The 17,471-nt window shown below is 43.4% G+C and overlaps 1 protein-coding gene across 3 annotated transcripts in view; it reads right to left on the bottom strand.

Annotated features, from left to right (window-relative positions):
• The window catches only part of HDX (highly divergent homeobox), a 34,349-nt gene that overhangs the window by 10,911 nt on the left and 5,967 nt on the right, over positions 1–17,471 (bottom strand). For all 3 annotated transcript variants that reach the window (XM_068204581.1, XM_068204583.1, XM_068204582.1), the window contains 4 exons: positions 15,173–15,319; positions 12,105–13,229; positions 8,247–8,300; positions 28–174 (listed from right to left, as the gene is read on the bottom strand). In XM_068204581.1, coding sequence (XP_068060682.1) covers positions 28–174; positions 8,247–8,300; positions 12,105–13,229; positions 15,173–15,319 — 1,473 coding nt within the window. The remainder of the gene's footprint in view (positions 1–27; positions 175–8,246; positions 8,301–12,104; positions 13,230–15,172; positions 15,320–17,471) is intronic.

Below are 17,471 nucleotides of genomic sequence, written 5' to 3'. Positions count from 1 at the left end.
GATAAGGGAAGACTCTGGATTTCTTACCCGAACTATTTCACAGTCAACATTTAAATCTGCAGCCACAGCTTCAATTTTCTCTCTGCAGACTGAGCCCAGGCTGGTCATGCCATTGTCCCAGTATTTCTTTAGGGTAGCTAAGTCTCGGTCACTAAATTGTGTGCGGTCCTGTAACTGCAAGATAAAAAAAAATACTGTTAGATTGAAATAAAATCTGCTTATCCTGAGCATTCATGTCCAGAGGTCTCCCACACAGTAACACACATGTTCTTCTGTCTCCATGGCTCTTCTTCTAAGACTCCCTTAAGAATTTGTTTGGTTTTTTTTTTTTTTTTTTAATCCAGGGCACTTCAGAGTTCCCTGGGATTTGCTGTAAAGGCAATGGCAGCATTAACACAAGTTTAAGGCACTTCAGCTTTGTTTTAACTCCACCTGATTTCTTTGGTAATTTGTTTTATCTCATTCTATAATGCCTTACTGAAAATAACATTTTTTCCCTTTGTGCTGTTTACTCTCTCCACCCAATTTATGCAAATTACTCCTTAAAGGCTTTTCAAGTTTCTCACCCTCCCCCCTCAAAGTTCTTTTATCTTACTGCAAACTACAACGCATGCATAATTCAAAGGATTCTGACTTCCTAAAGGGAATACTTTAATGTTTATGTGGTGAGCTTGAGTTTAAATTGGTTCCACTGTTTATCTGCGAGTTCCTCTACGTTTATCAAAACGTGATAGTGGATCAATGCTAAAAGGAGTAACACTGAAAAAGAATTCCTAAACATCTTACCACTATTTGAACTGGTGTGAGTGCAGAAAGTATTTCCCTGGTACAGCTTCCAAGCTTTATCAAAACCTTTTCGCACAGAATTTTATCTAAATTTTATCTAAAATATACAGTTTCATTACTCCGACCCATGTTTTTCTTCTGCTATTCAGAGGACAGAAAACCAACCACAAAGTGCACTGGTAACTTGTAGCCCATGTGCCACATGTGTCATTATTTCAGTAACTCAATCGGGTTCATGATTTCAATAGCTGAATTCTGTGTTTGCTCATTTAACAACTGTTAAAAGTTAGGAAGAAATAATTCTAAGTGGAATAAAAAGTAATTTTACAGAACCAGGATCATTTGACAATCTTGTACAGTTCCCAGTTCTAGCTTTTGTTAATCTTCAGAAAATTGTAATTGTTGCAATTTTCTTCTCTTAAAAATTACTATTTCTCAAAATGTTAGAAGCACTTGAGCCTCCTCAATGTAGGAACACAAAAGGGCATCAAACCTTTGTCTTCCTAAAGTAATTCCAGTAAAAAGAAGCACCAGATAAATTCACATTCCTGACTGCTCAGGGCTACCTCACCTCCTAAAGGACACTGGGTGTTTTTAAACACAAGTAACTAACGCTGCCTGCAGGTCCTGCAGAGTCCACCCTGCTGCAAGCCCTCGCAGAGAACTCACAGAGCTCCCTGGGATCAGTGCACACACAGCAATCCCTCACATTTAACATCCACAGCCTCAACCCCCCCTGGAACATCCAAATTTGCCCTCCCAGGTGAAATTCTCTCATTTCAGCCCATTCACTTGAGTGTTGATCAATGATCCCTGTAGGGTCCCTCCCAGCTCAGAACAGTCTGTGGAACTCAGTGGAGCACCAGGAAATGTGCCAGGTGTTACAGCACAGGTAAGGGGGAACCTTGCTCAGGTTGTCTTCTCCCACCCCGGTGGTTGCGTTGGCCAAATTAGAACGAAACCCAAAGCAAGTCCAGCTGCTGCTGGAGGAAGCTCAGGTTTCTTCTTGCCATGTGGTTTTCCAGTTATTCACAAATGCTTCCTCTCCTGAAAGGACCCAGGGCAAGGCCTAGGTAGCAGGAAAAGTGATCTGCAAGAGGATCCTGCCTTCGACTAAAGGCACCCAGAGCCTGCCTCGAGTTCCCCAAGAGATGGTGCTCAGGAAGGTGCAGAGCCTGCCCAGCTTTTACTTACTCACAACAAGGACTTTACATGGAAAAAGCAGAATTTAGCAAAAGCACCTGGCCTTCAAAAATTTTCCTTAAAAAGCAGAGTCAGGTCTTTTCCATTTTAGTGGATAGATGCCAATTCTGATGACCTACTGCAAATGTTTCAATAAAAATTTTATTAGATACATCGTAATTCAATGGTTTTCTCCTCACAACTGCTGTATAATTATGTTAATATAATTTATATTTTCTACTTTTGGGTCTCTGTCTCATTTTGGCCATTTTGTTCTGCCAAGACCAGCACTGAGGAGCCCCTGTGCTCTGCCAAGTGAGCAGCTCTGTGGGATCTCAAAGATCCTGAAGGATCATCACTTATACACCCTGCTCTCAATTGCTGCACCAGCATCATGGGATCAGTGTCACTCCTTAAGCTCAGTAGATGTAAATGACACTTGAGCATGTCCAAATCTCAGCTCCAGATTAGCTGTCTTCGTGTAACACGCTGTGCCATCGGCCTTATCAGCACTTCCTTAGGGAAATCACAAACTACCTTCAATTACAGGATCATCCCCCTGACATGGATCATACCCAAGTTTGCCTTCTGCATTATAAACTGCTTAAAAATTACATAAAGACTTTCGTCAGAAAATAAAGCATAGAATTTCTACATTGTACATGTAACTAAGCTTCCATCAATTTAGTTAATAACCTTCTCATGCTTAGTATCATCAGAGGAAATGAGGGACCAAGAGGAAAGCCTCAGAGCCCTACAAATATCATAACATTCATTACAGGAAAAAAATATCAAAAGATAATATTGGAAAGCTTCATATTTATGACAATTCTTATAGGTGAAGGCAAGTCAGTAATTCAGTTCTTATTTTTTACGTCATTAACTCAGCTCTGAATGCCATTCTCATTTCCTCTCTTCAGATACCCAGCTTGTTGATTCAAGGCTTGGCTTTGACACTGCTGGCTGTTGGCTGAATCCTTTACATTTCCCACTTCTGTTGGCCACAGTTTAAAAAGCAGCAGAGGCTCTGTCCAGCAGAATCCACTCCCAAGGAAAAGCAAACTGAATCAGCAGTTGTGCTGCGTGCAGGGTTAAACCCAGCTTACCCCCGACCTCCCAAGTGGAACAACAACATCCTTGGAGGAGATGACCCAGTTTATCAGAGACATTCCTGGCTCTTTGCCAGCCCCTCATCCCCCCACAGTGCAGCAATTTCTGTGGTACAAATCCGGTGTCTATAATTGGGGTGAATAATTGCACGGAGTGGAGTGTCCTTATCCTGCCTTTGCTCAGAGCCTGCGTTTTCACATCGGCTTTTATGCAGCACTTGAAAATGTTTCAGGCCATGTGCACAAAAGCTATACACAAATTTCAGATTATTAATCAAAGACATGCTAAAAAATGGAAGAATTAGAGGTTTTATACATAACTTACATTTATGCTGCAGCTGAGCACTGCGTGTGGTGTTCATTTCAATTGCAGTGAAATCATATTAAATCAGCATTCAGTTCTGATACTTGGTGATGAAATGGGCTGAGGTAATCCTTATTTTTAGCAAATAAACCTCTCACAAACAAATTTTCCATGCCTTTGATCCCTGTCACAGCTTCTCTGTTATATTTTAAGAGGAATGGGAAGATCAGAAGCACTCAAAGTATTCAAGGTATGAACAAAACCCAGATTCTTCTGTACAAGCACAGAGTCATTTTGCCTTATTCACCTTTCCCAGTGACGCCAGCATGGACCTCTCTGAACCCTGACAAATTAATTTCTGTTTTCCTCAGAGGATTATCAATTCCCACCTCAGGATCTTATTTGTATGTATCAACAGTGATTTCTGAATCATTCCAGTACATTTCTCCCTTCCCCATCTGCACCATTTAGTATCATTCTTGCTTTTCAGTTTATTATTTCTTGATTTCCCACATACAAATTCTGAAGGTCTGCATTTTCCCCTAACATACCAAGATACTTAACCTCATTAAAGCTGTTCCAGATTATACATTCCTTCAGCCTGAGGTTTCAGCTTCAGGTTTCACCAGTGCCACAAAGCTGCCCTCAGTCAGTGACAGCCATCCTGAGCTTAGGCTGGACACAGCTGCTCACACACAGCTGCACAAATTCAGTCACAAAGGTGTCTGAAGGCACCCTTCCACTCCTCCTGCTCGCCACTGGTAGGTTTCTGCAGCAGAGACTTTTTGCATCTTTCCCACTGGCTGGGTAAACATGAAGTTTGTTCTGATGGAAGCAGAACTGATAAATATTGCATAGCACCCCATTGTGAGAAGAGATGTAACTGCTTCAGCATGCAGCCAAAATTACAGATATTCTGTTAATATCTGTTTCTAAATCAAACTCAACTAAAAAGATGGAAAAAAAAAGAGGTATCAATGCAATGAACAGTCTAGCAAAGAAATTACACTCTGAGCCCCAGTCATCTCACTCTGATTTCCAAACCAACCCTCAAACCACACAAACTGACAACTCACCCTTCTGGAGATTTTGAGCTGATCTGTGTAATAGTGGATGTTCAGCCTCAAAGTAAACTGATTTTTTAGATTTTTAATTATGATTTTTACTTGATCTATCAATGTCTTCCTCACATTGGACCTGAAAGTTTTGCAGTTCCTGTTCAGCCAGGATGCATTCCTTGCCTGCAGGTTCACAGCAGACAATAAGCCAGGGTGATTTGTGGCACTGAGGTGCAGCACATCACGTAATAAAAACGGACCAGACTTGTCCCCCTTTTTATTCCTTCAGCACTGCTGGGGAACAAGGAGGTGCTCTTCCCTGCCAGAAGGCCATGCTATGGATGGTATTAGCCATGTAGAAATATCTTGAGATACGTAGTAAAGTATCTCACAGAAGGAGGATTTTAAAACAAAAGGCACAGCTGAGGTGCCCTCTGACTGCAGGAGCTTTAATCCCTGCCGGGGTTTCTCTGTGAAGCTGCTCTGAGGTGTTTGCTCTCAGCTGTCATTGTTCTCCTGAGCCCCAGGCCAAGGAGGAGCTTTCTTTAGAGTTGTACTGATGTGTTTCCCCTACAAAATCCAGCTATGCTCCCATGCCCAGAACAGCTGGGGGCAGGTGTCACACCTCAGCCCCTCCACCTGCCCAAAGTGTGCCTGCACTCATGTGACAGAGTTTTATTCAAATAGCCAATGTGCAAACAGTGATACAAAAATCAAAATCTAGCACTCTCCACCCATTTCAGGTCTTTCCTGTCCCCACATACATCAGTCTGAGAGCCCAGACACCCCAAAGTGAAGCTCAGGGCAGACAAACATCCTCTCTCCCCCAAAATGAAACTTCACCATTAAGGCCCAGCTTACCCAGAGCCACCACCTGTGTGCCAAATGTTCTCCAGAGCACAACAGTACTTTTAAATCTACCACAAACACAACTCATTCTGCTCAGACCTCAGATGACACAGAACTGAAGCACAGTCAGTACACTCAAGACCTAACAGAAGTGAAGATATTTTCTCCCTTTTAATTCTCCTTAACTGGTACCCTCACTGCTATTTTTGAATCCTTGTTATCCTTCCACCACCCTGTGAAAAACCAAAAATCAATGCATTCATAAAGGCCACTGCACATGCAACAAGACAGAACACAGAACTCTGTCATTTCCAAAGACACTCTCATGAGTTGCTGAGAGGGTGATATTTCTAGACTAATATTCATTAACAATCAGGATTACATCATCCTACAGCAGAGCTGAGCAGACAAGAAAGAGTTTCTGCAGAACTGCACAGCTTTTATTTCTCTCCTGATACAGTTGAAGGACAGGGCAAGGGAAACAAAACATCAAGGCAGAAGATTAAAAATTCAGAGCATCTAAAAGACAATCTTCTCCATTTTAACCAAAATACAGATTAGCCTTTTTCCTGTTTGAATGGCAGTAATTGCCATAATGGCACTTCTACAACTCTATCCATTCTATTTCTGTTCCCTCACACTCTTTATTCAAAAGAATTTCACAGTTGAAATCAAAGTTTCTAGGAAGTAGGAGCTTTTTCTCCTTTGCTTGTCTTACCCCTATGTGTACACAGCAGTTTCAGAGTGCCAAGTTCTCAACTTGTCCCCTGAAGGAGGCTGATTCTGCACTCAGACTGGGAAAGTGCATCCATAAATCTGGACACAGATGTTGTCAAACAGATTGTGTTAACCAATGGGTTTTATGCATTTTATTGATTAAAAGGACAAATGAGTAAAGGTCTAAGGAAAAAGAATTCTCTAATTACCATCCTTAATGGTTTCTCACTGCAGGAAAGACATTGAGAGGCTGGAGACAGAGAAGGGAATGGAGCTGGGAAGGGTCTGGAGCACCAGGAGCAGCTGAGGGAGCTGAGGGGGCTCAGCCTGGAGAAAAGGAGGCTCAGGGGGGACCTGGTGGCTCTGCACAACTCCTGACAGGAGGGGACAGCTGGGGGGTCAGGCTCTGCTCCCAAGGAACAGGGACAGGAGGAGAGGAAAGGGCCTCAGGCTGGGTCAGGGGAAGCTCAGGTTGGATATCAGGAAATATTTTATCACTGAAAGGGTTGTAAAGCACTGGAAGAGGTTTCCCAGGGCAGGAGTGGAATCACCATCCTTCATAAAAGTGTTCATAAAACATGTGGATGTGGCCCTTGTGGACATGGTTTAGTGACTATGCTGATGCTGGGCTGACTCAATGATTGTAAAGGTATTTTCAAACCTCAAGGACTCTATGATTAATGAACAGGCACCTCCACATCCTTGAAAGTTTAAAATTTACTCCAGAGCTGCCTTCTACAGATGGGGTCAGATGTCTAACAACCCCCCAGTGATGCAGGCAAGGGCTAACATCATCCCACTCCCAGCCCTGTGCTCCCACTGCCAAATCTGACCTGGCTCTGGCACACACCTGACCCCCAGAACAGCACTGAACTCTAAAAACCACCTCAACAGCAGAATTTGTATCTGTCAGCTCACACACCCAACCTGGATTACCTTACAACTGGATATTGGCTATGGATGGGGTGGCAGGGTACTGGGAGGGAGGAGGAAAACCTCCCCATTTAGCTGTGAAACTCTACCCAGGACACTCCTCAGCTCCTTGGTGAGATGCTCTAAAAGGTCATTAAGTGATAAGAGGGAATGAACCTTCCAGAAAAGAGCTGCATTTTAAAAAGCCTCCCCAAGAGAATTAGCACTTAGGAAAGAAAGAAGATGGATTGAGCACAACAGGATTTGTACAAAAGTACCAGTTCCTCTGGGAGATGCTCTTATAAAGTACTCTCTGTACAAAAAGAAGTCATTGTACCAAACTCTGCAGAAATGGGAAGTGCTTCAGCTGAGACCTAGAAAAACTCTGAGAGAAAACACCATTAATGTGATGGTCCTTAGATTTCTACTTATACAGGAAACACTGCCACACTCACACTTTTTGAAGACTAAAAGAACCAAAAATAATAAAGAAAAAAGTTCTGGTTACAGCAGGAGAAAGCAAGGAAAGGCTCTTCCATTGCCTAGACCTCATTGCCAACACAGCAGCCACTGCCAGGGCACTGCCAGGGCACTGCCAGGGCACTGCCAGCTCCACAGACTGGGGAGTTTGGTTACCATGACAGACACTTCCCCAGCTGCTGCTTCTGACAGAGCTGGAGTGATAAGAGCAGCCCCTGGAGAGCCTGGCTGTACCATCCCTGACACCTCCTCAAAGACAAGCTGGAAATGCTCAGCACTAACTAAACAGAAGAGTTGGGCAGGATTTTTTTCCCCTGACAAAAGCTGTGTCATACCTTGTGTGATGGTTTGGAGCTGTCTGTGAATTAAGGACACCAAACTGGCTGATTCTGCTACTGTGAAATGACATTTATGTGGATAAAATTAGACTTGATCAAGTTCCTACAGCCAGCACTGACTAATTCTGTGCATGTGCAGAGAAGCTGCAGAGGGAGTTACTCTCTTAAGCATTCAGTTGCCCCAATTAACAACCACTTCACTTTCAATATAAAAAACATATTCTGAACTCCAAACTCTCAGTCCTTATCAACTCAGATGTTGTGTTTGAGCTAAGAGCACGATTCCTACCTGGGCATCACCTCACACTGGATTCTGACCTTGACCTGCTTTTAAAGATAGACATAACTTCACCTCAACTGAAACACTGCACCTGCAGATAATGTTTGTATCAAAGTAAAGAGGGAAAAACCCACCCAAGGTAAATAGAACTGACATTTTCAAAAATGCATTTTTATCAACTTTTCATTGTTTCACTCGATGCATTAGATACTTAAATGGAAATGTACTTACTGCTCTTTTTCTGGAACAACCTGTAATCCAAGGCACAGTAAGGTTTCCTGAAATCTGCAGAGGAGAAGGAGGAAACAGAACAGAAAACAATAGCAGCTTAAGTTGCTGTGAGAGCCAATACTGAGACTTCAGCACTGTGCATTCAATTCTGACACCAGTGTCTGTAAACAGGTTAAGACTGAAAACCAAAGTCACACTCACCTTTACTGCCAAGAATAAAACACTGTTTCTTTGGGTGAGGGCAAGATAACACAGTGACAACTTGGGTGTTTCTGTACCCCAAAACTTGTATTTCACAACAGCAGTTTCCCTTTCCATCTGGCAGGATGAGCAGGCTGGAGTCAGACAAGGGCTGAGGACTGGAGCTGCCCTTCCATCTTTTCCAATTACATCACTTCAACTTCCAGAAGAAATGCTCTTATATTTGTCACTGAGCTGTTCAATGTGTCATGTTAAAGATTTGAGTACCAGCAGAAAAATTAGGGATATCAGGATGGAGAAGGAAGGAGAAGGGGTGTGAAGGCAAAGGAAAGCTGCTTCCATTCCTATTGCTTCTCCATCATTCCCAGAGGTCAGACTTTATTAAACAAAACTCTCAGAGTGTTTTCCCTGACCATCTGAGGCGTGTCATAGCCTGGAATATTTTAGGCTTATTTAAGATCCCATGTGCATCTTCTGCTGCAGACAAGCAATGCTTGAGAGACTAAACACAGCTCTGGAGAGATCAATCACCTGTGAGGAAAAAGCCTGTGCACTTCTGCTGACTGACCCAAACTGCTCTGAGAGTTTTGGTATTTGCTAAGTGCTTCACTGATGGCTCTTGCAGCATGAGCACAACAAGCACAGCAGCCAGTACAGGTGGCTGCTGTACAAGCACATAAACACTTTTACTCTTCAAGCTTTTAGCTGGAAGCACTTGGAGGTCACCCAAGATCACACACTTTCTCATTACAGCACAAAGAGGGCTGAGGGGGATGGAAAGGAGCACCCTCCCCTCCCAAGGGCCAGCTTGCATCAGGGTTTGAGCCTAAAATATTAATTCTTCACTGCACACACATATTTTAGAAATTCTGTAAAGTTATGTCTGTTACAACCCTATATCCTACACAACAGCTTCACACCACGGAATCCACTGCAAAGGCACCCTGAGGAACCACCCAGGTGGCTCCTCTTCACTCATTTACAGGGGGCTACAAAAAAAAAAAGTGCTTTTATATGTGAATAAAGCAACATCTACCTGGCAGAGCATTAAGGGTTGCTGGGAAGACAAATGCACACAGTTCTGACAGGGATGAGGCCAAAACCATCCAAGTTCATCTCAAGAGAACTCCCGGAAGACAACGTGCATGGCACTGCTCTGAGCTGCCCTTGGCAAACAGGCACAAGGGCTGGGCTTGGGAACAAAGTAAGTAAATAAAAATACAGATTCTCAACAGTGTTCTTGTCCCTTAGGGCTGGCAGGAGAAAGCAAGACTAAATCCCAATTCAGCCTGGAGGACAGCACAGGTAACCTCTCCACTCCAACACAGTCAAAGTCAAACTAAGACATGCAAGCAGGCTGAAGAATTTGTTTACTGAAACTGCTCAGGCATTAAAATTGATCACTTAATTAAATTTAGTCTTAAGTTACACTAACATGAATTTGATTAATTGAACCAGTAAGGAAGCTATAACTAATTGCTAATTAGATACCCCACCAATATATGACAGTAATTACTTCATCAAAACATGAATCACACAGTCCTGACTTTGAAGAAGCATCTGCTTGGATGTTCAACTACTCCAGTAATCATTTAGCTCAGGTTTAATCTATTTTTAAATTCAAGAAGATTTCCCCAAGTTTAAGGATTTTCATCTCCGTGCTGATGGATAAATTAGCTGAACATGGGCAATAAAATGAACATAAACTGACTACAAAAAAATGAAGTGTCATCCTGTACAAACCTAAAAGGATTCAAAACAGCACCTTAGAAAGTCTCTAATACCCAGAAGTGTCACCTTAGGGGTTCACAGGGTGCATGCTCACAGCAATAAGAGAATTAACAGCATCCTGCTCAGCTTTTCCAAGGTTTAAAACTCTGGAATGATAAGGGATATGACAGAAGCTCCCTCCATCCACACTCCAAATCCAAAGAATGTCTGAGACAGGCATGGAGGTCAGTTGGGGCACAGATGAATTCATCACTTATCAAAAAACCAGGTGTGTTGTTACAACAGGGGGAAGTAAAAAAAAAAACCCAAAACAAAATTCCAGAGATCTTATTCTGATCCATAAAACACCACATGGACAGATAAAATATCATCTACCATGAACTGTTCTAGCTCTTCAAAAAGACTCAGTTCCTACCCCATAAAACCCCAAAACAGTTATTCAAAATTTCATTTAAAAAACGAAATAGACTAAATCAATCTCTCTGATGCTTTTTCAAGAGTGAAACAAAGCACCATGAGCACACAACTGATGGAGGCATTAGTAATGGATTTCCCTTCATGAAACTTTATAAAATGTCCTTAACTCAATTGTAAGCACCTTTACCAACCCTTTATTGGTCCGATCTGCACATTTACAGCTTTTCTGCTCCTGTGAAACTGGGATGGCAGAAGTAAACAGCATTTCAGGAATTCTATAATCAAGTAAGAAAAGTAACAGCAAACACTAAGAGACTGTGTGAGGGTAAAGGAGAGAACAGCCCATCTGATGCGCCATCTACTCCCCAGAATTTACTCTCTGTTCATCAAACCTCTGGTCTACTCAGAGAAGTAATAATTCAGGTGAAAAATGGCACTGACTTGGACTCAGAAGCTTTTTCTTCAAATGGTCACGTGAGATGGGAACAAGTCAGGAAAAAAGAAAAGAAAAATTAAAAAAAAACTGAAAAAACATGATTCACAAAGTCTCATTCTCTACCCTGGTGAGCAAAGCACAGGAAAAGCTGATATGCTGTCAACATGGCTTATTTTCATGAGAAAATAAAAAGGCAATAACAGGCAAATGCAGGCAGGTGACACACACAAAATCACATCCTGTCAGCCTTAAAAGACTTCTACCTCAGTGTCTCCAGGCTATGTCATGCCAGATGGTGTAAAAATCCTTGAAAAAAACACCAATTTGGATGTTTCCTGCACAAGTATCTCTCCCCTTGTAATACCAAAAACTAAAAAAATGTGTCAAGTGTTGCAGTTTCTCCTAAACATCTTTTAGCTCTTCAATGATCTGCATTTAATTTCCCCTCAGTAACACTAAATGGATTTTAGTACATGAAAAGGAATAAAGGGACTGAATGTAAAACTGATTATTTGAATTAGATGCTGTAGGAAAGGAAGCTGAGTTAACTCCATCACAGGGGATCCTAATCCCTGACAGAACACAGAGACTGCCACCTGCACAGGGGGTACAGGATTCCAAGCTGACATCAATGGGACGAGCAAATGCACAAATGCCAGCATGAAACCATGTCTTGTGCCACGTGTGATGTGTGTCCACAGGGGAACACCCAGGGAATGGCCATGGTATGTGCTGGAAGGCCAGGGCAAGACAACACAGGCTTGGGCAACCACCACCTTGTATGGTGTAGGTATGACCCTCCTGCAGCCAAAATTTAGCCCTGGAATCCATGAAATCCTCACTGATCTTCAATATATGGCTACCAGGGGCTCAGCTGGACAGGCAGAAGTGCTACCACACGGCAGTGCTGCCTGCACTGGCTTTGAGAAGGAATTATCCCCACTGAAAGGCACCGAAGGAGCACAGCCTGCAGAAAGGTGAACCTATTGCTTAATAGCTACCAACTTTGAAACCAACATTTAGCTACAACCTCGGCTTTGAGGCTTGAAGACAGAGATAAACGGATGGATTACCTGGTAATTATTTTGGTTTTGTGACAGCCTCAGTTGACTTGAAGATGTAAAATGAGGAGAAAAGGTACTTCTGGCTGCGTTGGCAGGGCTATAAATCGTGCTGGACGTTGTGTGCAATGAGGTCCGTGCAGGCAGGTGGAACTCTCTGCTGTGGTACAGGAGATTGTCAGGCACATCCCTGGCACTGCCCAGCTGTGCCCCACAGCCCCCGCTGCGGCCCGGCCCGGCCGCGGCCGCGCTTTGGTTGTCCCCGCGGCCGGAGCCGCTGCCCTCACAGTATCTGGAGTAGCTCTGGATCTGCGCTCCCATGGAGGCCAGCTCCTCCTCGCGGGCGTACTCGTCCTCCACGTCGCCGGTCTCCATGGCGATGGACAGGCAGCTGCCCGCCGGCGAGGGGTGCTTCTGCGCCGCGCTCCCCGCCACCAGCCGCTGCGGCTGGTCCGTGACGGCCAGCGAGAACACCTCGCGGATCTCCAGGTTCTGGGTGCCACACGCGGGGTCCCTGGGGTGAGCCCTCGGCCCGGAGGGCACGTGCGACGCCAGGGCCGCGGGCTCGGGTTTGTGCAAGCGCTGGCACGCCAAGGGCTCGGCCCTGCAGGGCCTGTGGCAAATCATGGGTTTCTGAGGTAACACCAGCTCCGCCGTCTGCACCGAGGAGCTGCCGTAGCTTTTCTTCGTGTGACTGTAGATGGAGTTTGCAGAATTGAGCACGCTCGTTTGCCTGGATAGAATAATGGTCTTTTCCCCCACCAAGAGGGAAGCGTTTTTACAGTGGGGTACCTGCCGTCCCAGAGGGATGTGCTGCTGCTGGAAGTCTGCGTCGCTCTTGCCCGGGAGCCGTGGGATGGAGGTTTTGTGCAGCTCTGCCACGGAGGTGTTCGTGTGCTTGGAGACTCCCGGCCGGCCCGAGGAGCTGGCAGGGCTGTAGATACCAGTCACTATCACGTCATTGTTAGAAGAGGTCCAAGAGGATTGCTGGCTTTGGGATCGAGCAATATTTACCACATTTCTCACCGCTGCTTCCGGGGGCACGGAGGGAGTGGCAGGGGCAGTCCCTGGGGGGGTGCCCCCAGATTCCACGGCGATCTTGCTGCTCATCTTCCGCCGCTTGTTGCCAACCCACGTCTTCAAACAAGACAGCAACGACAACAAACACAAAACGAGGCGTCAAAGTGGCAGAAAAAAATTAGCAATTCCATTTTTAAGCAGGTCTGATCACATGTTAAGTGTTCGAGTTGAGATCTAAGTTTACAAATATGTAAATCGTGTACTGATTATGCAGTGAACATGACAGGGTGGAAATACAGGCCTGAACAATACAGGGTAGAGATCCAGGCCTCTCCTCTTTGGGATCCACAATTCATACATGGGACAACCCCAGCCTCAATTCCAAAGCCCCAGCATCTTAAAAGTCTTGACGCTCTCATGCCTCCTGTCTTGAAGTTACCCTCAAGATTTATTTCATTGACACCACTGTGACTAATTTCATAGAGGAAAAAAAAACATCCCTGCCATACACTATTCTCCTCTACTTATTTTTTGTCAAATTTTACAAAATGTCTAATTTGAGGCACATTTTGTAACATCCAGTAAAATGTCAGTTACTGGTCAGCTTTGCTTCTGCTGAGAGTCCCATTCTCCTGACCAATTGTATTTAGGGAATTCATGTGTCTATTACAATCCTATCTTCAAGTGCCAGATGCAACTCAAGTATCATTTTGCAAAGAATTAATCACTGACCAAGAGTTTTATAGGATAAAAAGAAAGAAAGGAAAAAAGGAAAAAAGGAAAAAAGGGGGCATTAGGAGAATAAGAAATGATAGGTGTAAAGAGAAAGGTACGATCATGCTAAAATATAACTAATGCAGGACAGACACTAGATCTGTTTCCATGCACTTCCTAAGTAAGAACAAGTTTAAGTGCTGCAAATCAGGGCTCAGAAAGGGAAGAAAACAGAAGGAATGATACTTGATTGCAGGAAGGGAAAGGGAGAGGGAAAGGAAACATGCAGATGGAGATAACTGCAAGGAGAGGGGAGCTGGACTGCCTCCTCTAGGACATTCAAGCTGCACAAAAATAGCAAACCAGCCCTGGCTGCACCATCAACATCCAGATTCCTGTTACAACTGCCTGCCTGCCCCAGGAGCCTGAACCCCCGGCTGACTTTCACAACTTCTACCACCTCCAGCTGGGAAAGTAACTTTGAATGTTTCCAGAGTGTTCTGAGGGAGGAGAATCCAGGTAAGAATTTGGGAGCAGTGTTGTTATTGTCAATGTGCCACTGTTAAACCAATTAAAAACCAACCTAGACTGGTCCCACTTGCTCCTCCTCAGTGGCCAGTGTCACAGCAGCTCCTGGGAGTTCCACTACCCTTTGTTATTTTTCCATCTCATGCCTCAGGATTTCTATTTCTGCTCTCTCTCGGACAACAGCCATTTTGTTGTCTAGTGTATCACAAAGGGATTATTATTTCCCTTTCCGTGGAATTCATAGACTCTGGAAGAGCTCCTGTTAGCACTGGGACATTCTTGTTTTATAGGAAAAGAATGTCCTCACTGTGAATAGCCACAAAGGACCACAATATTTATGATTGTGATGTGGAATACAAGTGTGACAGAGTGCATCAAAAGAAACAGTTCCACAACTGTTTCCCCCAAGTATATGAATTTATAGAAACTTATTTAGTTTAAAAATAGTTTCTTAATAACATGACCGTACTCTGATATAATATATCATACAAACTTTCTATAGGGCAAGCCACCCTATAATTTAATAAATAATAACTTTAAAAATCCCAACAAAAGACAAAAATCACTCCTTGTGCAACCCAGGCCCCTGCTGAATTCAACAGTCATGTGAAGATATTTCAGTGAAAACAAACTCTAAATAGGCTCGCTGGGTAAAAATGAAATGAATGTCTCACACACACACACACACACACACACACACACACACACTGAAGTCTGATTTAAGACAAGGATAAAGTTAGAGACTCCAGACCTCTCTGTATTTTATGTAAAGCAATAAATGTGTATGCTTAACAAATTTGGAAGGCCTCAGTACTTACCCTGACCACGCTGAAATCCAGTTTAGTTTCTTGTGCACACTGTAATATGAGCTGAAAGCAATTTTTACTTTGATTTGTCATTCCATTTTCATAGTAACGCTGTAATATCCTTTGTTGCTCTACAGTAAACACAGAACGCAGATTCATCTGAAAGGAAAAGGAGATACTCTGAAAGCTGGGGTGGAAGCTGTAACTCTGCAGGAGGCACAGGCTCTCTTTTGTGCCTCTGATAACGCTGAGGACTGACATGTTTTCTCTACAGAACCTTTCACCAACACTCTTCCTGACTTTCCAAGAAAGCTTCTTGCAATCAGCATTGTGTCAAGCTGAACAGGTGAACTGGATGTTTGGAACAACAGTGACTGCTTTTCACAAATAAATAAATATTACATGATACTGCTAAGTCCATGAGGCTCTAGTTAGAAAGAAAAAATGTTTCCCTTAAAAATGTAAATGAAATAAAGGCATTAGGCAAAACAGAGAAACATCTGCAGCTCCAATATCAGCAGGTCTGTCTCCCATCCCTAACAACAAAAAAAACCAGACATGATCTGGTATAAAATCAAGGTGACTGTTCGACACAAGTAAAATTTCCACTGTCTCCAACTTCAGCAATTCCTCCATTCCACAAGAGCCAGTCCTTCTGCTGTGTCAGTACTGGCACTTCCAGCTGCAAGTCACAAGGATCAAGGACCAAAGACCAATTTGGGGGAAAACCCCCAGGGAAGGGTTTTGGGCAGCCCTGGTGCTGCCCACCCAGTTTAACAAACGCTCACTTTAACAGAGGAGGGACACCGGTGTCCCAGGCTGAGAAAGGTTCTGCTGCTGTGACACCTCCTGATGGCTGGAAATCAGGATTTTTAAGAACATGTAAGGGTTGTTTTCCTGGGATATAACCAATGCTGGCTTCAGGACCTTGGGATGTGCTCCTGCTCCTTGGCTTTGCCCAAAGTGGTGCTCTGTAACAACAGCAGTGAATAACAATGGACATAACACTTCAAAGTTCCAGCAGCAAAACCCCCACTTTAATGTCACAGCCTATTTTTATCCAGTTTTCCCAGTTATTGTGTTTAATTCTAATTGGTTAAGAACTTTCTTGCCACTCAATTCATTGGTTAGAAGGTGCTTGTGTGTGCACAAGCTAAGGCTCTCTCTTTACACAGGTGTTTACATTTCTCTTTGTGGATTCTCATGGGACAGACTTCTTATTTTTCACAGATGCAAACTGCCTTCATGCAAGAATAGATTGTTATGCAAACTGATTCCCATTCTTATGAGTCTTTCTCATGGGAACTTAACAGGCTAGCTGTTAATTCAGCTGAAATTGCAAGGTCTGATTTTACAAGGCCTTTCTTTTATAAGGTTTTACCTCTATGCAACAGTGCTCAGGAAGTCGACCAGGATAAGAGGCCCAGCAGCAACTCCTCAGGTCAGTTCCCAGCACTGGGTCCCCCTGAGTTTCACTGTGAGGACACAGGAGGTGACCTGGACAGGGCAGCACTTTGATGAACACATTAAACCAGTCATTGTTTTCTTATGTGTGAAAATTCATGCCCTGGCTTGGGAAAAGCAAACATTATTGCCAATATTATCAATATCACCAAGCACACAGCAGAGTCCTAACAGCAAACTGGAGCTTGATGCTCTTGTTACACAATCTACACAGGCAAAGAATGCAATCCTCTGGGTAGATATCAGAAAAGAAGACCCTCATCATCACAGATTTCCAAGGCAGGGCCTTTTTTTGTCCCAGACAGGAGGCCACAAGCTGAGACAATACAATTGCCAGCCAGGAACAGCCTGCATCCAATGTGGTGCCTTGGGAAGCAAATGACACCAGCCACAAGTTATTTTAATGCAGTACATGAATCACAATAATACAGAATGAACCAAAGGACAAGAAACCTGCCAACATCCAGTAGAAAAATAAAGGGGGTAAGGGAATCCTTTGTAGCTAAGCATTTTGAAAATTCTGAATGGAAAGGAGGAAAGAGGAGATCTACCTAATCTTTGCACAAGAGCTGGTTCTAATAAAAAGCAAATAAAATTATTAGAGGCTCAAAAGCATAAGCAGTCATCCAACTGCTTTCACTTTATTCTCCAAGATAATTATACTATGTAATGGTAATGGATGTTAAGAGTTCAACAGGCCTGTGTAAAGAAAGAGATTGATATCTAGAATTTGGAGTAAAATGCTTGTAGGCCAGAGCTTTGACTTCAGAGTTTACTTTCTATGTCAACAGGCAAAAAAAAAAGAAGAGTAATTACCAATTTGTAAAAATTACTGTTTCTTTGAAAT

This window comes from Anomalospiza imberbis, chromosome 14 (genome assembly GCF_031753505.1).
Source record: "Anomalospiza imberbis isolate Cuckoo-Finch-1a 21T00152 chromosome 14, ASM3175350v1, whole genome shotgun sequence".
In the NCBI taxonomy this organism is placed as follows: Eukaryota; Metazoa; Chordata; class Aves; order Passeriformes; family Viduidae; genus Anomalospiza; species Anomalospiza imberbis.
Note: the sequence above shows the minus strand (reverse complement) of the source record. Positions and strands in the feature narration are given on the sequence as shown.